General features: G+C 32.9%; 2 protein-coding genes across 55 annotated transcripts in view; both read left to right on the forward strand.

Moving 5' to 3' along the window:
• si:ch73-196i15.5 overlaps positions 1 to 10,644 on the forward strand; it is a 28,234-nt gene extending 17,590 nt beyond the window's left edge. For 11 of the 51 annotated variants that reach the window (XR_015496773.1, XR_015496746.1, XR_015496747.1 and 8 more), the window contains 12 exons: positions 263 to 340; positions 631 to 708; positions 996 to 1,064; positions 1,564 to 1,617; positions 2,292 to 2,329; positions 2,559 to 2,648; positions 4,050 to 4,127; positions 4,253 to 4,371; positions 5,044 to 5,102; positions 5,303 to 5,452; positions 5,600 to 5,625; positions 8,012 to 10,644. Coding sequence is in view for 16 of the 51 variants with exons in the window: in XM_087262648.1 (XP_087118774.1) it covers positions 263 to 340; positions 631 to 708; positions 996 to 1,064; positions 1,564 to 1,617; positions 2,292 to 2,329; positions 2,559 to 2,648; positions 4,050 to 4,127; positions 4,253 to 4,371; positions 5,044 to 5,102; positions 5,303 to 5,452; positions 5,600 to 5,625; positions 8,012 to 8,137 (965 nt within the window). In the remaining 35 variants the exon portion in view is untranslated. 51 annotated transcript variants of the gene reach the window in all.
• A 6,470-nt stretch (positions 10,645 to 17,114) lies between these two features.
• LOC108179094 (integumentary mucin C.1) overlaps positions 17,115 to 26,026 on the forward strand; it is a 36,301-nt gene continuing 27,389 nt past the window's right edge. Inside the window, exons 1-2 of one of the 4 annotated variants that reach the window (XM_087262714.1) lie at positions 17,115 to 17,218; positions 17,337 to 17,550. In XM_087262714.1, coding sequence (XP_087118840.1) covers positions 17,337 to 17,550 — 214 coding nt within the window. In that variant the 5' untranslated portion in view covers positions 17,115 to 17,218. 4 annotated transcript variants of the gene reach the window in all.

Here is a 26,026-nt window from a genome sequence, read left to right on the forward strand (position 1 = left end):
CCTATTCCAAGGGCAAAATTATTTAAGCGTCCTGTGAAATATCTTTTCTTTTTCAAATATATGTCAAGCTCTAATTGAGCAAGAAATATTTCACAGTATTTCCGATGACATTTTTTCTTATGAAGTCTTATTTGTTTTTTTTCGCTTGGAATAAAAGCTATGTTTTATTTGACTTTTATAAGGTCAGTATATTATTAGCCCCTATAAGCATTTTTCTTTTCAATACAGACATAATTGCTGAGTGTATTTTCTGTTTCTACAGTTTCTGCAGTCAATACTACACAAACAGATCCAATTACAAACACAACATTAACATCCAACACACGATCACAGACTACAGGTAAATAACATCATTATTTATATAAACTGTTAAGGGGAAAATTATTAAACCCTCCTGTAAAATATTTATTATTTTTAAAATATTTGTCAAACACTAATAGAGCAAAGAAGATTTCACAGTATTTCCAAGAAAAAAATTTCTTCTGAAGAAAGTCTAATTTATTTTATTTCGGCTGGAATAAAAGCATGTTTAAAAAAAAAAAAAAAAAACGTTTTAAGGTCAATATAGCCCATTTAAGCATTCTTTCTAATATAGACATTAATGCTGAGTGTATTTTTCTGTTTCTACAGTTTCTGCAGTCAATACTACACAAACAGATCTAACTACAAACACAACATTAACATCCAACACACAATCACAGACTACAGGTAAATAACATCATTATATATATAAACTGTTGAGGGCAAAATTATTTAAGCCTCCTGTGAAATATTCCTGTGAAATAATCTTTTTCAAATATTTGTCTAGCACTAATGGAGCAAGGAAAATTATAGATCCAAAATAAAGTGCATCCTCAAAATTACATATGAGATTTTACAGCATAGATAATGTAATTTCATTTCAAAATATTATTAACCAATTTAAGCATTTTTTTTCACTACAAGCATTAATGCTGAGTGTATTTTCTCTTTCTATATTTCTACTGTTTTTGCAGTCAATACTACACAAACAAAACCAACTACAAATACAAACTCAACATCAAACACACAATCACAGACTACAGGTAAGTAGCATCATATAAAGAGAAAACGATTAGCCTTTCTTGACCGAAAATGATACATAGTTCTTACAACAGTTAATAAGAGGCATCATTGTGGAAAAAACTCGAACAAATGCAAGAAGTATGAATAATTTCAAGCGTCACTATGTATTCTTGATTTGTCTGTAAACCTATAAATCAGGTTTTTAAAATAAGCATACTGGTGTGCACGTAAGCAGTGAAATAACTCACATGGTGGATATAATAACTATTATAAAATAATGCACACTCAAGGTGGTGATATGACCACGACTCAAAGCTGATTAAAATATGCACTGTCAATAAAATAAATCCAGCCTAGGCAAACTAATACCTTTTCCTGGCAATCAAACATACTGATGTTATATTGACTAAAATTATGTATTTATATAAATATGAGTATTATTTTACAGCATAGAACTTTTATAGGCTGAAACTTATTGGCATTAATGTAAAGTATATCTCTATTTCTGTGGTTTTACAGTCAATACTACACAAACAGATCCAACTACAAACACAACAGTAATTACAACAGCAGGTAAATAACATCTATAAACACAGACACACACACACACACACACACACACACACACACACACACACACACACACACACACACACACACACACACACATATATATACAAATATTTTACAAGTGATCTTTAATATTTATTACATACTGTATAACATACAGAAACATAAACAAAATAAAACATTTTGAAGATTGTTAGTGCCTCCACAGCGGATAAATCAGATCACATACTTTTAAATACATAAATTAAATGTATTGGTATTTATCAATCTTGAATTAAAAACAAACCAAAACAGTATCTTTAAAAATAAAGTGCATCTTCAAAATTACATATGAGATTTTACAGCATAGATAATGTAATTTCATTCAAAATAAAGATATATTAATACAAATAAATAATAGACTTAAGCATGTATTCAGTTGTTCAAAAACTTAAAAATGAGGCAGCTCTTAGATTTCACCCAAATATCTTAATCTGTGATTTGAAGAAGAACAAAGGCTTCAATAGTTTGGAATGTCATGAGGATGAGTAATTGATAAAGTAATTTTTTTTATTTTTGCATGAGCTAAACTAACCTGTTTTTGGTGGTTAAATGTTCTCTGTAGACCCTCTGATTAAAAAAAAGTTGATGGATAGATTCAACATTAACTCTTGTCATCTGTTTTTATTTACATGTAGTGACGTCATCATACCTGTTGCGGTGTGTGCAGTATATGGTATGACTATAAATATATATTTCAATACATATGCTAATGAATCAGCAGGTTGCATGATAATACTACAGACATTTTTAAAGTTTTACAGACTTTGTTAAATTGTTCTTTATTTTCACCCTGAAAATTGTCATGTTGGGTTTATTAAAACATGTATATTTGACAATCTATACATGAGTTTTTTTAGCTTTATGTCCATATGTGTACATGTCTGTCTGTCTGTTCACACCAGAGAGGTGGTGTGGCACTGTTGTTATTCAGCAGACTTTGTTTTCTTGGAGGCTCTTCTCTCCTCATGATCATCAAACCAGTTACAAAGATGGTAAGTGTGTCAAATAACACATGCACAACATGATTCTTTCAGCTTAAGAGATACCATTGAAGTAAGATTTATTAGTCCCAATTTTTTTTATTTTTTTTTATTTTTTATATTTCCCAAATGATGTTTAACAGAGCAAAGAAATTGTCACAGTATGTCTGATTATATTTTTTATTCTGGAGAAAGTCTTATTTGTTTTATTTCGGCTAGAATAAAAGCAATTTTATAAAAAAAAAAAAAAACCTTTAAGGTCAATATTTTAAGCCTCTTTAAGCTATATTTTTTCAACAGACTACCGAACAAACCATTGTTATACAATAACTTGCCTAATTAATCTAACCTGCCTGTCATCATAGCAAAGATAAAAGAAATCAGTTTTTAGAAATTAGTTATTAAAACTATTATGTGTTGGAAAAATCTTCTCTCCTTTAAACAGAAATTCAAGATAAATTCACTTAGCTGATGATTGATTATAAAGCTTGTTTGGCATGCTGTCCCAGGAGAGAGCTTTGGGGCTCACTTGTGTTTGCAAGGCGAGAGGGGAGTTTGAGCTCAGGTAGATCTTGAGACCTCCCCTGCTGTAATAGCTAATGAACAGATAGTGATTGCTCTTAAGAGTAAACTAACATGTCTATGGTGTGGATTTGGATTAGTCAATTAACTTAAGTTGCATGTATTTGGACGGTGGGAGGAAACCGGGGGAAACCCACATGGGCACGGGAAGAACGTGTAAACTCCACACAGAAATGTTGGCTGGCTTGGTAAGGACTAGAATCAGTGACGTTCTTTCTGTGAGGCAACAGTGCTAACCACTGGGCCATCGTGACACGGATCTAGGAAAGGAGGAGGAGTAGGGGTGAAAGGGGTAGTTCAAAACGAAGATAGCTGTTATATGGAACTTATTAGGGTATTTATAGTGGCTTAGGAATCATCTGATTGGTGAATCATGAATTGAATAATGTGTGGCCGGCTGCAAGCAATCATACGCATGTGATCCTCTCGAAATTAGTTTATAAATAAACTTCACTTGGGGGAAAAATAAACAGGGGGCTAATAATTCAGGGGGGCTTAATAATTCTGACTTCAACTGCAGATCACACAAAATTGAAAATGTACACACTATTTACTCACCCTTAAGTGCTTCTAAACTTTTATGAGTTACATTTTTTTTTCTGTTGGACATTATTGACATCCGAAGTATAAGAACAAACACTATGGAAGTCACCAGTTTTCCAGTTTTCGGACAACTTTTGTTTTCAAAAGAAAATAAAACTCAAACTGGTTTGTAACAAGTGAAGAGTGAGTAAATGATGACAGAATGTTCAGTTTTGGGTGAACTATCCCTTTATAACTCATTAAATTCATAATGTAAATAGCAAATATATGCATTGTGTCTCCTCACAGCCCACCCAGATTGCATCCATCATTGAACTAATATCCAAAATTATCACTACTGTCCTTGTACTAATAAAAGCGGTTCATGTAAGTATTTTTTTTTTGAGTATATTACAGTTTAAAAACTTTCTTTAAACTGAATATGTGGTTAAGATATGAAATAAATTTAACATCTAATTTAGTTCTCATTGTTGTTTTAATGTTTGTGGCAGTATGACTGTGAGAATGCTGGTCTGCAGTTTTTGTTTGCTGCTTTAATAGTGACTGCAATGGGCACAAGCCTGATGCACACCATCACTGTTTTCCTTCACCGCGAACCAAGCCATGAATTGTGAGTACTAACTTTACATATCAGCACCAATATAATGTGACCAAAGCGAAATGATAACAAACTGGTTTCCAAACCGTTTTTTTGGGCCAGAAAAAAGAGAGACCCAGTCTCAACTTATCATTAGCTGAAATGGTTTTGTACATGGTTTTTACTGGTCTGGCGTTTGACTAATAAGGCCAGAACTACTAACAGGACAAATTAACATGAGACCAAAACCCCATATAATTGCAGATGAGAGTGGATTGTCCTGCAAGTAAACTAAAGACAATGTTCATGTGGAAAAACTACTTAAAAAAAATATTATTCCTTTAAGTATAACCTAAACCATTTTTAAAAATCTAAAAACAAACATTATTCTATAAAATACACAGAAAAATTACATACTCATTTGAGAAATGGGCAGTATCTGTATTGGTATTACCATTGTAGCTTTGAGTATGTGAGTCATATCAAATGATTAAAAATGTCCCTGGAAGTGGACAAAAATAAACAAGCACACAAGGCCTCAGACTCTGTTTACACCTGATTTGACAAAAATATCTTAACACAATGCCATGACGTTATTTATTGATTTACAGTCTGTGGTTTAAAAGAATTTAATCTACTACATATAAGACTCTTGAATATATTACTGTATTTTTAACTTAATGTTCAAAAATCGTTATCTTACAGAAGAACATGTTGGATTGTTTCTCTCATAATAGTTGACCTTCTAAATACACTCATTACATGTAAGTTTTTCCCCATATTCTTTAATGTTGAATAACAATTTTATTTATTTGCTATTTTGTACAAATATTTATTAGTGACCTCATATTCTCAAATTGGCATAGATGAAAATGCTTACTCCTCCAAAGCTCTTTAAAGCTCAGATAAAGCTGATAAAATCTTTTGTTTGTTACTGATCTTCTTTTTTCTGTTTATACTGTAGCCATCTCAATATTTTATGGGCTATGGTGGTTTCAAGAACGCTGGTTAATTATAGTAATGGCAGTTTATGTGATATTGGAGTTCATCCTTTACCTCGGAGCAGTTATTTCTAAACGGGTGGAAAAATACAGGACAAGACAGAGAGGGGAACGTAAGTATATTTGGTACAAACATGCTAAAGACCACATGGCACTAGACTCAGTTTAATAGATCTAAAAAAGATCCATTAAACTGAATCCTACATCACATTACTCATGAACACACATTAGTCTCATTAGATTATATTTGTATTTTACAGAAAATGGCCCTGTTCCAGAAAACAGGGTATGTGGACTATTTATCTGTTCTCACTTATTTTTTATACATAAAGTAATTGCAGTTTCACTAAATCTGCTTAAAGGGATAGTTTAATTGTTGTTTACATGTCTTTTACCCATGCTATTTTTACTACAGCAGAACATTAATTAATATTTTTAGCAGAAAACCTTTATAAAACATTAGGCATCTTTCACCCTGGTCATCCTGATCTAGCTTACTACTTTCCATGGTCAACAGTATCCTGCAAACTTGTCAGGTGTGAAAAAGATGACAAACTTCCTCAATATATATTAGAAGTAGTATAGTAGAAGTCTGATAATATTTTTTTCTTCTGTAGAAAGTCTTATTCGTTTTATTTCAGCTAGAATAAAAAGGTTTAATTTTTAAAAAACCATTTTAGCCCCTTTAGGCAAATTTTTTTTTCCGATAGTCTACAGAACAAACCAATGGTTATACAATAACTTGCCAAATTACCCTAACCTGCATAACCTAATTAACCTAGATAAGCCTTTAAATGTCACTTTAAGCTGTATAGAAGCATCTTAAAAAATATCTAGTCAAAAATTATTTACTGTCATCATGGTAAAGATAAAATAAAAACAGTTATTAGGAGTGAGTTATTAAAACTATCATGATTAGAAATGTGTTGAAAAAATCTTCTCTTCATTAAACAGAAATTGGAGAAAAAATTAAACAGGGGGGCTAATAATTCTGACTTCAATATATACACACACACATATATATATATATATATATATATATATATATATATATATATATATATATATATATATATATATATATATATATATATATATATATATAAGGCAAAATGTAAATATTCCCTCTTATTTTTATATCAGTAGTATATGTATTCAATATTAATGATAGTAATATTAAAATATTCAATAATTAAGATATTAATAATTAAAATAAGGTGTTACAAATAAAAAAAAATTACAATCAACTAATTTTTTAACTACGTACATTTTTTTATTTTTTTTGTCTTTTTAAATTTTTTAATTGTATATTTTTTCCGAACATATTTATTAAGGTGCATTCATATTTTGCACTGTGATCTTAAATTATTCTGTCAGATTAGATCCAGTTTGGGCTTTGGTAATGAAATAATTATGATATCATAATAATGAAATACTATATAAATGATAATCTCATCTATAATCTCATAATCTCAAACTGAAGGCCTAGTTGTAAAATGTTTGGTGCACACCTCCTCAGAGTAAATAGACATAAATTTGAAATGTGCCAATTCGAATGTTATCACACAATTTAATGGATGTTATCAGTGGTTCAGCTGATAGATATGGGCCAGTAGGGGCCTTCTGTACCTACTATCACATACAGCTACAACCGGAAGTTCATTCATTCATTTAATTCTTGTCGGCTTAGTCCCTTTATTAATCCGGGGTCGCCACAGTGGAATGAACCGCCAACTTATCCAGCAAGTTTTTACGCAGCGGATGTCCTTCCAGCAGCAACCCATCTCTGGGAAACATCCACACACACATTCACACACACACTCATACACTACGGACTATTTAGTCTACCCAGTTCACCTGTACCACATGTCTTTGGACTGTGGGGGAAACCGGAGCACCCGGAGGAAACCCACGCGAAGGCAGGGAGAACATGCAAACTCCACACAGAAACACCAACTGAGCTGAGGTTCGAACCAGCGACCTTCTTGCTGTGAGGCGACAGCACTACCTACTGTGCTATTGCCTCGCCCTTGCCAGAAGTTTACATGAATTATTTATATTATTTAATAAATTTCCCATTAATTGTATTTTATTTATGTCTACCCCTACCCCAACCCTAAATCCAATCATCACAGTAATGTAAAAACAGATCTGGATCTGGAGTCTTCTCAGTTAGTATAGCTGATTGACCATGTGGATGGATGAATACAGTGTTCTGAGCCTACCAGTAGCCCCTACTGGCACATATCCAACAGCTGATAACCACTGATAATTCCAATTCAATCAACAATCAACATTTTTAGAGACAATAAAAAGTATAAAAACATATAGAGGAAAAACAGAATTGATAGAGTGGCTGCTGGTCATATGTTGAGATCATATGAAGCCATTTTCTTTTGGTCTGTGCAAAAACTTGAAAACAGCTCAGCTCACACTTTAGAATGTTTTGAATGCTCTCAGGACTGAGGCTGTGGATAATAACAGGTAATAACATGATATGTAACGTTTCATTTTGTGCACAGACCAGTCATTTTGCTTCATAAGCCTTCACTGTCAGCATCCACATACAGGATATTATTTTGATTTAACTGTATGTTTATATATACAGTATATATATCATTTATCACCATTTAATGCCACAGCTTACATTATTTTTTCTTTTTTATTTGCAGAAATCCTCATGGTTCTTCATGTTTGTCATTTGTTTAGTGATCTTTGTATTGTTTACAGTTGCACTTATTGTAGGAGTTTCTTTGCTTTGCTTTCAAACTGGGTCTTCCTGTATATTGTTTAGTTAGTGTATATATATTTTGCATGCATCTTCATAAGGACCCATTGCTGGGTTCGGTTCTTTTGACCCAGTGCTGGGTTGCCAATATAACACAAATTGTGTTGTTTTTAACCTAGCATTTTAGAGTGTAGTCCAGCAAGCTTTAATGTGACGATGTGTCTGCAGCACTTATTCTAATGAAATGCAGACATTAATACACACCAATGTGTGTTAAATAAATAAATTCCAATAAAAAAATATAGCTCAAGGATCATATATTCTGTAAATTTGCTTTGTGAGATTGTCTTGCAGTATGATATTTTTGTGATTACAATGAACCACCATAAAACAAATGACAAAGGACATTTTGCATTACACTTCCTCCTGTGTCAGTCAGTTCATAAGACTAACAATGATTTTTAATCTGAGGGAAAACCAGTTCTCCTGTCAAAAGTTCACTTTTCTGCCCATTTTATGCCTGAATTATTTTGGGCTTGACTTTCTAACAAAAAAACGAAATCTATATTTTGCATCAAGTTCCAGGTATTTCGAGCAGCAGTTGACAGATCAGCTTGGCAAACAAAACCCAGTTTGTCATTTCCACCATTTTCAGTTTGGTTTAAATCTGGACTGTTTGTTGGCCATGCTGACATGCTTTTATTTTAATTTTTGATTAGGCTCATTTTTAGCTAAATTTAGCAAGATTTGGGACTTGAAACGCAAAGACCAAAAGTTTGCGGTCTCAAACTTTTTTCCTGAAATTTGATGACATTTTTAGTACTTCACAAAACCTTTTCATTCATTGTTCCTTACTGGTGGAATAATCTTTCCATTCCCACAGACTGCTGATTTACTTGTGTCATTAATGACAACTAAACATCTCTTCAGTGATCACAAAAATCCCCCTAATTCTCTGAGCACTAACTGTTCTTTTGTGAAATTACCACTTGTTTATTGCCTCTTCTTGTTTTGTTATCAAATTACAATTACAATTGGGAAACTTTTAAAATGAATTCACTAAAGCCAAGTGTTAAAACCCAAGTGGAGTCTTTAATGTAGCAATAAACACAGAAACAAAACTCAAAGCTTGACAAGGTATAACAAAACAAACCCACTGACTGGTTACACCAGTGGTTTTCAATTTTGGTCCTCGGACCCTTCCGCCCTGCTCATTTTGTATGTTGAGAAGTACCTACTACTTCCAGCGAGATTCTGAAATGCGCATTAGATGGACACTATGCTATCCCATGATGCCAAGCAAGAGATTTCAAAAATGGTAGTGAGGCAATGCAACTGACATGGGTTGGTCATGTGATAATGACAAATGGCGGATGAAGTACCATTAGTTTTATTCATACTAATCACATTCATACTATACAGTATACAACAATTTTTCTAATGGTCATGAAGAAAATTCAAATGTAGTACCTACTTGAATAGCACAAGCACAAGACAAGACAAAAAAGCACAGCACAAGACAACATGACACACCTTTTCCTGGTTCAGTCTTACTGTGGCTTTTTTTTTATTTAAAAACTGTATCTCTGTTTTATTTGTGTCTGTTTCTGTGCTGTTTATCTGACGTGATGCAGGAGAAGCAGTGGGTGGAAAGAACCAGCTCATTTGCATTTAAAGATTCAGGCTAAAGACAGCTACAATTTTCTCTGACCCAAAAACAAACATCTTCAGCAGAGTATAAATGTTCTGATGGGTATTGAAAGCTGAAACTTTACAGACACATTCTGTAGACACGAAAGACTTATCTTACATGTTGTAAAGGGAGTATGGAGCCCTTTAAATCACTAGAATGCAAATTGTATCCAAAAATCTCAGTCCTGTTACTTTCAGTTCTTTAAAAAGATTAGCGTCCTTTGGTATTTTGATTTATTAATCTGCATATTACAATACATACATATTAATCAAAATACATTAAGAATTTTTTTTTTTCTTTGTTTTAGTCTGCTATCCACTAATGAAAAACTCAAGCAAAATATATGTGCCAAGAGACCAAAACAAAGTGTTTCCATGTTGTCATGTAATCACATGAATAAATTTGGAAATGATCACATGAGTTTGACATAAAATGTTACAAAATCAAATTTCACAGTAGTTTCGGTGAGGACAATAACACCTCAGAAGTGTAGTCAAACTTGTTCACATGAGGAAACTCATTCCTTTTACCTGTTTATTCATGTTACCAAATGGTAGATTTTTTTTATTGTTAGGTCCAGCATTTGAGTCATTGCTTAATGAATTGCATTATAAAGCAAATTATTAACCTAAGAGCTATTCTGCCTTCAAAACAAAAATATGGTTTTGTGATTTTTAGAAATATAAAAATTACATGGACATATAGTGTGTTATGAAAAGCCACAAACTGTGGCTGCATAATAATGTTCTTTCTTTAAAAGAGAGAATCACAATGAAATGTCATTCGGTTTCTAGAGAAAGCTGGATAATGTCATGTTTTTCAAACAAAAAATACAGAGTGTATCAGTATTCAGATGTGTGAAATAAAATTGAAACTGAAAAATATGCTATGCAAAAGTTTGGGAACCTTCTCTTTTGTGTGGATTTCAAAACCTGTTGTCACTTAATGATGATTGATTACAACACAAAATTGATTTGAGTGAAGTTGCGGTCACACTAGAGTTTGTGTGTGCAAAATTCTGTCATGCGGCGCTGCAAAAAGGGGCAGGAATAAACAAGCTTATTAGACATTAAAAAAAGCGAGCGATTGCTCCATGTTTTAAATTTCTGCCCAGAGACGTCATGTTTTGATCCTTGATTGGTCTCACGCAGTCAAGTGATGCGATTTGCAGGTCAGAGTTCACCAAGCTTGAACTTTGCACCGCAGCAAACTTAACGCATGACCCTGCATTTCCGGTCTGACGCATTCGCGTGGGTATGAATGGAAGTCTATGGGAGGAAAAGCCCAGTGTGACCGCAGCTTGACTCTGTGAACCTTAACAATCCCAACACAGGTGCAACCAATCATGAAAAGGGATATTTAATGAAGCTGAGGTTGTGCTTCTCCTTATTGAAAACCTGAAAGTAGCAACATGGGAACCTCAAAAGACCTCCTTATAATGACCTAAAACTAGGATAATTCATCAACGTGAATTAGGAGAAGGATGCAAAAAGCTATCACAAAGGTTTGAATTCTCCATCTCTACAGTCAGAAATATAGTAAGAAAATGGAAGGCCACAGGAACAGCTCTTGTGCAGTAAAGATGTTCTAGACCAAGTAAAATATCTGAAAGGCAAATAAAGGCGAGGAATGAATAAAATGGTAACAGACAAACAACAGACCACCTCCAAAGAGCTCCAGGAACATCATGCTGCTGATAATGTCATTGTACATCGTTCCACAGTTCAGCACATTCTTCACAAAGAACAGCTCAATGGAGGAGTGATGCAGAAGAAGCTTTATCTGAATTCTGCCAACAACAAGAGTCATTTGAGGTATGCAAAGGCTCATCTAGTTTAAATAATTTTGGAAAAATATATGGACAAATGCCACAATCGGCACTTTCTGTGGCAGGTAAAAGAACACCGCTGTCCAGGAGAAGAACCTGCTCCCAAAATATGGTGGGGGTTCCATCATTCTGTGGGATGTGTGGCAACTGGCAAGCACATGTACTGGAAACCTTGTCAGAGTTAAAGTTCACATTGATTCAACCCAGTATCAGCAGTTTCTGAAGAACAATGTTCAGAAATCAGTCAAGAGGCTGATTTTGGATGTTTCAGGACAATGACTTAAAGCACAGTTCCAGATCTACCAAGAAAATCATGCTCAGACATGATACAATGATCTAGAATAGCCATACTATCCTCAGTCACCTGCCTGTTCTTGTTATGAATCAATTTGCATTGCATCTGCTGATTAAACATTTTGTCAAAAAATAAATGTTGTTTTTCCCTAGAGTATAATATATATCCAAATGAAATTGCTGATTTGAAAGGCCAGCACGTTATGGCTTGCAATTATGCAAAAAATCAGGGGTGGCCAAACTTTCGTTAAAGACTGTACATATTTTTAAATGAAACCCACAACTTCTTTACAATTTTGTTCTTCTTTACAAACATTTTGTTGAAATATTTTTTTTTGCCAACAGGACTCAAAACTGCATCCATCTTCCACTTAATGGTGGTGTAAAAACGAAATAAAGTTAACTGAAATGGACCAGTACATCTTAAATATGTGTGATTAAATTCAGTTGTGAAAAAGGATTAAAAACAAAGGGAATGGATACTTAGAAAATGTGAAAAAGCTATTTTTCTGACGCACAAGATGTAAAACCACTGTTGCAACTTGCAAGCACTTTTAACTTACAATATCTGGCTCTGAATCTTCTTCCTGGACCTGAAGAGTCACGTTAACAGGTCACCACCAATGCATGACTCTCACAGGATTACAATAAATTTCCATTGAAAGCCCGCCCGCATAGAGCTAACATTACTCACCCTTTCATGCCTTAGATGACTTGAAGACTAAAAAATATTGACTTTGGTTTGATTTGCTTTCACCAATGACATGTGTTAAACTCAGTAGCGCAAAGCTCTCGAACAGGTTAAAGCAAAGTCTTTGTAAATGGATAGGCCAGGCTATACAACTTTAATTCATCCAAAAAATGAATTACAAAACGCAGTGTTATAGTTTATAAACAGTAAACTCCACAGCAACTCCCAAGACTTGCTGCGATAAGTAAAGCACATTAAACTACCATGTTAAATTCATTTTTAAGATATACACACATTCATAATGTCACACAACACTTTTTATTCCTCTAAAATCCCATAAACGTGTTAATTTGTACCTGTTTGATATTTGTAACACTGGGACAGCTGCAGATTGATGATTAAGTCGCGGGCGCCATCTTACGGCAAAACCCGAGAATTTATTCACACAGACTCTCATAGTCATAGTGCATTATAGTCTGAGCGTGCAGATCTGAGCGTGTAGTTGGGTCTCCGGGCCTGCAGCTTCATAATCTTGAACGTTTTCGATGATTTGATGTTTCACTCAAAAACCTTCTGCAAAATAAAAATGTAGGCCTATAATAATTTATTTTCTAGTTTTACCCTGTAGAGTTTGTAAGCACTTGGGGAAAACCCCTGATTTTTAGACCCTTTTACTTTTTTTGAAAATGTTCTGTCCTATAGCTATTCTTGGTAGGCTATAGGCTTTTTATTATCATTAAGAATATGGTCAAGTTTGTTAAAGTTTTACATTAATAAATTATGATATTACACATAAAAATACAGCTTAAAACTTATCTTATAATTAATTGAAATAATAGTTATGGCATTTGATTGCAGATCAGAAAGTTAAAAGAAAACCTTAATTGGCTATAAACAAAAACTCTAACACAAAATTGGTTGTAGCATCTTGGGAATAAAACAAAACATAAAAAATTATTGTTTTGACTTACCATGACTCAAGTATAAGTAGAAAAAGAAACAGAGAAAAATGTGTCATTTGTGCAAAAAAGTAACTGTTAGATAATAATAATAATAATAATTATTATTATTATTATGTTGTTGTTGTTGTAAAGGCAACGCAGTGGTTCAGTAGGTAGTGCTGTTGCCTCAGCAAGATGGTCTCTGGTTCTAGCCTTGGCTGGTTTCTGTTTGGAGTTTGCATGTTCTCCCTGGATTTGCGCGGGTTTTCTCCAGGTTTTCAAAGTCCACAGTCCAACGACATGTAATACAGGCAGGGGCGTTGCTAGGGTCGAAAGTGATGAGGGGCTTAGCCCCAAAGAGGGTCAATATGTTTTACTTCAAATTTCTTTAGAGGGAGATTTTTTTTTTTTTTTTCTCAAAATAGGTTGCTGGGCATTATAGCACTTTAAATGCATGTAATGCCTGTTTCATTCATACTTGAGCAGAAATTCCATATATACCTCAAAAATATTAGAACATTCCAGGAAATCCCTAATATCGACGAAGGAATCCAGCCTTTGCTGTAGTTGAATGAAAATAAGATCTGAAAAAACATTAAAAAGGCTTTAACTGATCATTTACACGACTGTGACAATAAACGTTTTATACAGTTGAAGTCAGAATTATTCGCACCCCCCCCCTCCCCCTTTAATTTTTTTATCTATTTAAAAAAGTTCCTAAATGATGTTTAATAGAGCAAGGACATTTTCACAGTATGTGAGATAATATGTTTGTTTCGGCTAGAATAAAAGCAGTTTTACATTTTTTTAAAAACCATTTAAGGGTCATATTAGCCCATTTAAGCTATTTTTTTGCGATAGAACAAGCCATCACTATAAAATGACTTGCCTTATTACCCTAACCTGCCTTTAAAGCCTTTAAGTGTCACTTTAAGCTGTATTAGAAGTGTCTTTAAAAATGTCTAGTCAAGTATTACTTACTGTCATCATAGCAAAGATAAATTAAATCAGTTATTAGAGATGAGTTATTAAAATTATTATGTTTAGAAATGTGTTAAAAAATAAACAGGGGGGCTAATAATTCAGGGTGGCTAAAAATTCTGACTTCAACTGTATGTGTTCTTCCAGCCATCTTGGGTATTTTCATAAAAAAGTCGACTTATAATCCGCTGCTAACTGACATAGCATGTTACAGTAGAATATAGCCATAAAATAATATGCTAGATGCATGAACTCACTGTGATTTAACTATTACAGAAACAGATGGCTATATCATATCTAGATAAAGATGTCTAGATATCTATATCATCTAGAAAGCAAGTACAATTTACGTTTTTCTGACTTATTCGCATGTATTTACATTAATGTGATGCACATTGATTACCTACAGATATGTTATTTCACCAAAACTACACACATTTTATATTGCAAAAACAATTATTAAGCTTCATCAGTAATTAGAACTATTCAGTTTCGCGAAACAGTTGTATTGTTACCTCATGAACTTCAGCTGCTCAAAATAATGAATTAAGTGCAGTGGCGGAATTTTTTTATGTGACAACAGAGCCACTCCCACCTGCCGGCGCACTGCTGAATAGCTGACTTTTTAAATACCCGACACAAACGCTGCTTCAAGTGGATCGCGCGTGACGTATGTGGTAATTTTCAGTACTTCGATAACAAAATAAATGGTATACAACCTATTTTTTATTTGAGTGCAACATATTCCAAAAGATCAGGGGCTTTTGACAATACATCAGGACTTAAGCCCCCAAAGCTTAATAAAGGGACTTAATAAAGGGACTAAGCTGAAAATAAAATGAATAAATGAATGTATTATTGTAAATAAGTAACATAAACAGGGACTTCAAAGATTAATCTGATGGAGGAAGTTAACCTATCTAAAACTTGTTGATATTCAGTCATGATCAATAATAGGCTAAGTAAACACATAAGTTGATTTAATTATAGCCAACAAACTACAAAAGGACTGACTTTGCTAAACAAAGTAAATGTTGAGTGTTTTGGAATCTGACTGGAATATGCAATCCAACAGTACCTGAGTGCTGAATCCCCCTCTCTCTCTTTTTCTATCTTTCTCTCTCACTGTCTCTTTGCATCTCACTCTAGCTGCGCTATCTACTCACATGTAGTTTGCCAATGAATATCCAAAGTGTCAATACTAATAAATTAAAAAAATATAATAATTTTAAAAAGCAAAGAGACACGCAGCATGAACGAACCTCTAACACATTAAATCATGTTTGACAGCACCGTAATGATTTGTTAATAAGCGTCATTAAGCTGTGTCGTTGTCACTGCAGCAGCATGCACATCGACAGTGACACATGTCAGTAGACCTACCACTAATGTCAATGGCACATGCCAGTGATCTTGTGACATGTGCCAGTAGGTGTCAGTATAAGCACATGTTATAAGCACATTAATGTTATAAGGTTCTCCTTGCTTTAAAATTTAAAAATGATTAGGCAAATGACAACTTTTATCATGCATATATGTTATGTATTTACAACATGCATTTTAACATAACTTTATTTTAATATACCTTTAAAAGAGCATACTATGTATGGAGAAATATCCATATTGTAGCCATCAAAGAAACCGCCGCGATGGAATAATATACAGCACGACAGATCAGCATGTCACAATAAATTCGATCCACTGACGTCTCTAAGCATTAAACAAAATGTAGCCCATATAGATAAAATCTGTACTTGATCAGTAGGGAATCACGTGCATTTTAAAGTTAACAAGTAAGGCATGATGCTGAAACTGATTCAAATTGGTTTACACTTTTATGTCACATGAGCAGCATGCCACATGTGTTGTTTTAAGTTTTGACATAAAATACAAGTTTTAAAATAAATATTTTACCCTTAGACATGAAAATTAAATTAAATAAAAAATTTGAAATATGGTCAATAATTTTAACAAATGCCTGATGAAGTGATTTTTCACAAGAATAAATCCTTCCAATAATTAATCGTGTACTCAAAAAAGTAAATAAAGTTTTCAGTATGTTTCTGAATCTGAGTATTTTAAAATGTAAATGATTCTAATTCATAATATTGAAGTTATTTGATTACATAATCCAGATTCCAGGCTTGCAGTGCTGCCCAGCACTGTCCAGAGCGGTTGGGCTTACTTTTTTAAATCTAAAATATATTTATCAATATACCATTTTATTTGTATGTAGGCCTATAACTATTATTAAAAGAGGTTAATATACAGATCTGTCTTTTTGGCTGATCATTCTTTATTCCATCATTGTGAAATGTTAATGTCTATCAAATCTTTGATTTTCAAATGAAAATAGTAAATTAATTAAATAAAATGAATGAAATAATGTCCAAGCATATAATGGTACAAGACACACAATTCTGTTAAGAAAATTAATTATTGGCTTGTTTAACCTTTACGTTGCAAAATAATTTGAATTCTGTTTTAGAAAGTCAATAGTACATTTGTTTGCTTGTTTTTTTTTTTTTTGCTTATATTATTATTATTATTATTATTATTGTTGTTATTATTACCTACTTGGGTCAAATACTTGATTTGGCCAAAAGAGGGCATAAATTCGACAATAGTTTGCCTGGTTGAGCAGGACATTAAACTATAACACGACTAACAATAAGAACGTCCATTAGCTTTCCTCTCGTATATAAGCAAAGCAGTTTACCAAGGTATTTTCTTATCGTTATGGAAATCCATTTGTCTTAAGATACGTTGGTAACTTGTGTGTGTGTTTTTTTTTTTCATTTTGTATTCTTATCTTGTTTTTGTGATTTTGGTCCATTTCAGATGTCTGCTGCACGCGCTCTTCTTTTGCTGATATTTGGATTTACCATGCTGAAGTTCATCTGCTGTTACAGTGATGGAAGTTTATTGACCGACCAGTGTCAAAGTATGGCTATAGATCATGGAGTTCAAGCATTAGGACAAGATTCAAACCCTTTCACCGTCATTCCAGATAACGTGACCGTGAACAGTTCGCAAGTGGGAACGGGCATTACAGGTAGAATCTAAAGTGTTTAAATGTACAATTATGCATATTAGAAGCTTTCATTTACAAGCGGGGACAGCAGGGTAAGTAACACTTTTTGGTTTTAAGAAAATAATGAACAAAGTAATGGGGTCAAGGTCCGTGTATCATCCGTGTATCATCCGTTCATTTGATTATTCCTTTTATTACGGAAAACGAAACATCAGAAAAACGATGAATATTTCGTTTTTCTGTTTATTCTGTAGGCAGAAAAAACGGAAACTCATCTGTTATTCTGCTTATTAACTTAAAACGAAATATTAAAACAAACACAAAACCAAAACGAAATAATGAGTCAAAAAATGGTCCATGTACGGTCCGTGTACGTTTTGTTCATTTGTTTACCATTTTCAAACGGAATAAAGGAAATGGAGAAAACGGCCGTTTTTCCGTTTTTCTTTTGCTCACGAGAAAACGAAAAAACGAGATTTTGGCTGGATTTTCGTTTTTTGGTTTAGGGTAGGAAAACGGATAAACGACTTTAAAATTCATTTTACACATGTAGGCGGTGCTGAAACGCCCACTTTCCTCTAATTGGTCAACCAAATCTGCGCTCGTGACGTCACCCTCAAAATAAAAGCCTTACACGCAGGCTTTTAATTATTATTATTTAATTATATATTAACTAAGTTTACATATTCTATCATTTGAACCACACACAGTTAGCAGGCTTACATTCATTGCGTATGTATAAATTAAATAAAAACGTAAAGCAGTATTCTTAGACATTTGTCATTAAAATAAGGTCATAGTTCACTGCCAAGCTTCTTGCTGCTGTGCACCTGATGCTGAGCAAAGAAAGCCATTTCCGAGCAGCACCTTTACATGATTGTTTCAGAGCTATTGTAGGCCTAAATAATAGCCTACTCTGTATAAAATAATAATTTATTATTATTATTATTATTATTATTATTATTATTATTATTATTAGGCCTATTATTATTAGTATTGTTATTATTATTATTTACTTAGTTATTCAATGGTTGTAAGAACACATTGGACCCTGCATGGGGCTATAATAAATGGTACCATTTGTTTCTATTGGATTTTCTCCTATTTTAATTTAATATATGCCTTTAGCCTATTGTAAATATTTATTTGATAATTAATACTTTTTTATTGCAACGTCAAAGTAGGCCTGTCTTCTTCTTATTATTTTTTGTTATTATTTTGTCGTTGTTGTTGTTGTTATTATTATTGTAGCAGAGACATAGCCACAGGTGTGGCAGAGTGTGCTGGTGCCACCCAAAGTGGCATCTTGCACCTGAAAATAGATGCCTTTGCGCTCAAGCGCGCGCAAAAAACTTGCACAGGCAAAAGTAATGATGAATGTGTTGAAGGAAAAAAAAACCATTCTAATTATTTGTTAATAAAATAGTGCAACATTATTCTCAGTCAGTGTAGGCTGAAAAAATTAAGATCGCCAGCATTTCAAGGGTGGTTTTATTTTTTGTTCATTGCTGTGACGCGCTATATTTCACTAAGGCTGCATGAGACTGCGCATCTTGCTTATTTTCTCTATTTTACATACAGAACATATCATACAGTCCAGGTTCTACCGTTTTAGTGAGTGTGGGGAAATGCTTTACGGTGGTAAAGTGGATTATTTCTTGGCAAATTCATAATGATTCACTTTGTTTAGTAATAAATTTAATAGTTATAAAATAACTACATTTCAAGAATATGTTAACACTTTCAACTATTTAGGATTATTTATTGCATCAAAAGTAATTTCAAAGTAACATTAAATGTACGTATAAACTGCTTAATTTGTGTGTGTAAACACCTAAGATGCAAAAAGCTTATTTAGACCAGAATAGGCCTACTAAATGCAACGGTCAATGTATGTAAACTTATGACCTAAAATGTCGTAAATGACTAAATTTAAGTCTTTTTAAGTTTTTAAATAATTTAAGTTTAACATAAATGATTTAAACTTTAAACTTCAAATTAACAGAGTATGGCAAATAAATTGTTTATTAAATGGAGGTCAGGTGTCTATCTTAATTATAATTATTAAATATTATGACACTATAATTCAGTGGTGTATTGGAGAGTACGCACCTTTTAATTAATTAATTTTAAATAAGTGGTTTATCCTAAATAAAATGCAATGGGATCGGTGTGCAATGAATAGTTTGAAAACCCCTGGTTCAGACTAGACGAGCTAGCTGTCTGTGCGCTACGCTAATAACTTGGCATTTGCTCTTTTCGGTGCTGCCAGATGCATTTATAAAAACTTGCTAAATAAGTTGGCGGTTCATTCCGCTGTGGCGACCCCAGATTAATAAAGGGACTAAGCCGACAAGAAAATGAATGAATAATGTGCAATACTAATTTAAAATACGTATCACTAACCTTATATGTGAAATAGCAGGGCCCGCTGTAGCACTTTCTCAAGAAGAGCAAATGTCAAATTATTAGCGCAACGCACATGTAGCGAGCTCATCTGTTTGTCGGAACTACTAGACACAATTTTTTTTATCAACTATAATGTGTTTAATTAGTTAATTTGAAATTTATTTCATTATTCCAGCAATAATTGTTGAGTGAAAGAATGCGCTAGAAATATGCATTGCGGCTCCCTTTATTGTACAGGCTTATTGCACTTAAACTTTTTTAGGTTCGGCTCTCGAATTAGTAAGGTTATGAGTAAATGTTATTTAAAATATTTAAAGCCTGCCATCTAGCCTACAATAACAGCAAATTTAATAATAATAAAAAAAAAAATAAGACAGGCCTACTTTGGCGTTGCAATAAAATAGTATTAATTATCAAATAAATAATTACAATATATAATTAAAATAGGAAGAAATAAATGAAAACAAATGGTACCCTTTGTTTTTATAGCAGGACCCAAAGTGTTCTTATTCTGGTTCTGCTAACAACTATTAAAAAGAAAAAAAAACACACCAAACAATAAAAACACTAGTAACTGATAATAATAATAATAATAATAATAATAATAATAATTATTATTATTATTATTATTATTATTATTATTATTATTATTATATTATTATTATTATAAAGCCCTTGCTCTGAAACAATCATGCAAACCAGGTGCTCTTCGGAAATGGCTATCTTTGCTCTGCATCAGGTGCACAGCAGCAAGAAGCTTGGCAGTGAACTATGATCCTATTTTAATGACATATGTCTAAGAATACTGCTGATTTACGTTTTTATTTAATTCATACCCAATGAATGTAAGCCTGCTAACTGTGTGTGGTTCAAATGATAGAATATGTAAACTTAGTTAATATATAATTAAATAATAATAATTAAAAGCCTGCGTGTAAGGCTTTTATTTTGAGGGTGACGTCACGAGCGCAGATTTGGTTGACCAATTAGAGGAAAGTGGTCGTTTCAGCACCGCCTACATGTGTAAAATGAATTTTAAAGTCGTTTATCCGTTTTTCTACCCTAAACCAAAAAACGAAACTCCAGCCAAAAACTCGTTTTTTCGTTTTCTCGTGAGCAAAAGAAAAACGGAAAAACGGCCGTTTTCTCCATTTCCTTTATTCCGTTTGAAAATGGTAAACAAATGAACAAAACGTACACGGACCATGTACGCACCCTCAAAATAAAAGCCTTACACGCAGGCTTTTAATTATTATTATAATTATATATTAACTAAGTTTACATATTCTATCATTTGAACCACACACAGTTAGCAGGCTTACATTCATTGCGTATGTATAAATTAAATAAAAACGTAAATCAGCAGTATTCTTAGACATTTGTCATTAAAATAAGGTCATAGTTCACTGCCAAGCTTCTTGCTGCTGTGCACCTGATGCTGAGCAAAGAAAGCCATTTCCGAGCAGCACCTGGTTTACTTGATTGTTTCAGAGCAAGGGCTTTATAATAATAATAGTAATAATAATAATAATAATAATTATTATTATTATTATTATTATTATTATCAGTTACTAGTGTTTTTATTGTTTGGTGTGTTTTTTTTTCTTTTTAATAGTTGTTAGCAGAACCAGAATAAGAACACTTTGGGCCCTGCTATAAAAACAAAGGGTACCATTTGTTTTCATTTATTTCTTCCTATTTTAATTATATATTGTAATTATTTATTTGATAATTAATACTATTTTATTGCAACGCCAAAGTAGGCCTGTCTTATTATTTTTTTTATTATTAAATTTGCTGTTATTGTAGGCTAGATGGCAGGCTTTAAATATTTTAAATAACATTTACTCATAACCTTACTAATACGAGAGCTGAACCTAAAAAAGTTTAAGTGCAATAAGCCTGTACAATAAAGGGAGCCGCAATGCATATTTCTAGCACATTCTTTCACTCAACAATTATTGCTGGAATAATGAAATAAATTTCAAATTAACTAATTAAACACATTATAGTTGATAAAAAAATTGTGTCTAGTAGTTTCGACAAAAAGATGAGCTCGCTACATGTGCGTTGCGCTAATAATTTGACATTTGCTCTTCTTAAGAAAGTGCTACAGCGGGCCCTGCTATTTCACATATAAGGTTAGTGATACGTATTTTAAATTAGTATTGCACATTATTCATTCATTTTCTTGTCGGCTTAGTCCCTTTATTAATCTGGGGTCGCCACAGCGGAATGAACCGCCAACTTATTTAGCAAGTTTTTACGCAGCGGATGCCCTTCCAGCCACAACCCATCTCTGGGAAACATCCACACATACACACACACTTATACAGAACGGACAATTTAGCCTACCCAATTCACCTGTACCGCATGTCTTTGGACTGTGGGTAAAACCGGAGCACCCGGAGGAAACCCACGCGAACGCACTACACTACTGAATTAGACACACAATCTCAAAAAAAAACTTGATGCTTATTTACATTATCTAAAGTCATTTCTTACAAGGTAGGATCTGTTGTTGTATTATATATTTTCGTTTTAATATGCAAATAATTTTCTTTAATTTGTAATAGGCCTATTGTCCCTCATTGCATAAAATAACCAGCCTTTGTATTCAATATGTTTGTAAATTGTTTATCCAGTTTGACGCAAGCTAAACAACATTTTGGCCTGTTTTGCTTATTAAATGAGTGATTTTCACGGAGAAACAAATCATCCATCCACACAGTTTTGTATAGGACCTGTGTGAACAAAAATATACACTTCATCATAGCCTATAGGAAAATGTATCTGTTTAGAACCAATTTTGTGTTGTATAATTAAAAATATTAAAAATACAATAAAAAAAAAAAGGAATAACATTTGAAGTGCAATGCTTCAAAGATCCAATACGCTGCATGCAGAGCCAAAAAAAAAAATTTGGTTTGTTTGTTTAATAAAATATTAATATGAAATTAAAGTGAAATAGTTCCATAACCTGTATTATAACTGTAGTCACCCTGACAAATCATCCTTTGCGCCGGTCAGTTTCACCTTTAATCAAGAATGTGCCAGAACCAAATGAGAATATTTACAGATTACCTCGGAATGAGACCTCGGTCTGTGAAGGATGCAAAACACAGAAACTCGTTGAGAATGGAGATGCATGTTAGATGTTTTATATCCCTTTAGATATTGTAAATAAACAAGTTTTTATAGAGATTGTGTCATGTCTTTTCTTTGACGCACGCGCTGAACAGCCCCGAAAAGGCGCCTTTATTTAGCCTGTAGCCTAAATAATAGTTTAGATTTTATAACATATAATGTTCCATTACTTTAAATGTATAATGTTTTTTAATATTTATGGATTATATAAAATATATAGTTTATATAAATGCGCTCTGATCATTCAAGGATCATAATGCGTTGCATATTCTTCTTATTCTTCATTAGGCTTGATCCGTAAATTGTGTATTTTATAAACTGATCGTTTATAAGGACTAAGCTATTAATAAAATTCCTCGAATGGAAAAGTCTTGATTAAAGAAAAAGATAACTTAATTCGACATATGCGTATAGTGCGCTTATTTCTGCGCACATCGCGCGCTTTACCGAATTACCTTTTTTATTTTTTATGGACTATAAATGCATCTGGCAGCACCGAAAAGAGCAAATGCCAAGTTATTAGTGCAGCATACAGACAGCTAGCTCGTCTAGTCTGAACCAGGGGTTTTCAAACTATTTATTGCACATCCACCGATCCCATTGCATTTTATTTAGGATAAACCACTTATTTAAAATTAATTAATTAAAAGGTGCGTACTTTCCAATACACCACTGAATTATAGTGTCATAATATTTAATAATTATAATTAACATAGACACCTGACCTCCATTTAATAAACAATTTATTTGCCATACTCTGTTAATTTGAAGTTTAAAGTTTAAATCATTTATGTTAAACTTAAATTATTTAAAAACTTAAAAAGACTTAAATTTAGTCATTTAAGACATTTTAGGTCATAAGTTTACATACATTGACCGTTGCATTTAGTAGGCCTATTCTGGTCTAAATAAGCTTTTTGCATCTTAGGTGTTTACACACACAAATTAAGCAGTTTATACGTACATTTAATGTTACTTTGAAATTACTTTTGATGCAATAAATAATCCTAAATAGTTGAAAGTGTTAACATATTCTTGAAATGTAGTTATTTTATAACTATGAAATTTATTACTAAACAAAGTGAATCATTATGAATTTGCCAAGAAATAATCCACTTTACCACTGTAAAGCAATGCCCCACACTCACTAGAACGGTAGAACCTGGACTGTATGATATGTTCTGTATGTAAAATAGAGAAAATAAGCAAGATGCGCAGTCTCATGCAGCCTTAGTGAAATATAGCGCGTCACAATGAACTAAAAATAAAACCCCCCTTGAAATGCTGGCGATCTTAATTTTTTCAGCCTACACTGACTGAGAATAATGTTGCACTATTTTATTAACAAATAATTAGAATGTTTTTTTCCCTTCAACTCATTCATCATTACTTTTGCCTGTGCAAGTTTTTTGCGCGCGCTTGAGCGCGAAGGCATCTATTTTCAGGTGCAAGATGCCACTTTGGGTGGCACCAGCACACTCTGCCACACCTGTGGCTATGTCCCTGCTACAATAATAATAACAACAACAACGACAAAATAATAACAAAAAATAATAATAATAAGACAGGCCTACTTTGACGTTGCAATAAAAAAGTATTAATTATCAAATAAATATTTACAATAGGCTAAAGGCATATATTAAATTAAAATAGGAGAAAATCCAATAGAAACAAATGGTACCATTTATTATAGCCCCATGCAGGGTCCAATGTGTTCTTACAACCATTGAATAACTAAGTAAATAATAATAATAACAATACTAATAATAATAGGCCTAATAATAATAATAATAGGCCTAATAATAATAATAATAATAAATTATTATTTTATACAGAGTAGGCTATTATTTAGGCCTACAATAGCTCTGAAACAATCAAGTAAACCAGGTGCTGCTCGGAAATGGCTTTCTTTGCTCAGCATCAGGTGCACAGCAGCAAGAAGCTTGGCAGTGAACTATGACCTTATTTTAATGACAAATGTCTAAGAATACTGCTGATTTACGTTTTAATTTAATTTATACATACGCAATGAATGTAAGCCTGCTAACTGTGTGTGGTTCAAATGATAGAATATGTAAACTTTGTTTATATATATAATTAAATAATAATAATTAAAAGCCTGCGTGTAAGGCTTTTATTTTGAGGACGACGTCACGAGCGCAGATTTGGTTAACCAGTTAGAGGAAAGTGGGCGTTTCAGCACCGCCTACATGTGTAAAATGAATTTTAAAGTCGTTTATCTGTTTTCCTACCCTAAACCAAAAAACGAAAATCCAGCCAAAATCTCGTTTTTTCGTTTTCTCGTGAGCAAAAGGAAAAACGGAAAAACGGCCGTTTTCTCCATTTCCTTTATTCCGTTTGAAAATGGAAAACAAATGAACAAAACGTACACGGACCGTACATGGACCATTTTTTGACTCATTATTTCGTTTTGGTTTTGTGTTTGTTTTAATATTTCGTTTTAAGTTAATAAGCAGAATAACAGATGAGTTTCCGTTTTTTCTGCCTACAGAATAAACAGAAAAACGAAATATTCATCGTTTTTCTGATGTTTCGTTTTCCGTAATAAAAGGAATAATCAAATGAACGGATGATACACGGACCGGTCAAGCAAACCAACTCTTTTTATGCAACAAAATAAAATAAACATATAATACTATGATCATTCATTACGAAAGTAGAAAGATAGCTACTGTTTTAAAATTTACGGTAACACTATAAAATATCAGTACGTGAATTATGATGTATTAATATGTAAACTAAACATTACTTTATTATGAATAAATCAATGATGAGTTAAGGCACTCTCTAATCATGAACTAACTTAACTAGCATAATTCACATGAGTTCATGTGTAAATAACGACCACCTTAATTACTTATTAGCACATGTTGTTAATTAATGTATTAATTAACATTTAAGTTTAGGCTAAATGTAACCA

This window comes from Danio rerio, chromosome 8, assembly GCF_052040795.2.
Source record: "Danio rerio strain M-AB ecotype USA chromosome 8, GRCz13ab, whole genome shotgun sequence".
Classification (NCBI taxonomy): Eukaryota; Metazoa; Chordata; class Actinopteri; order Cypriniformes; family Danionidae; genus Danio; species Danio rerio.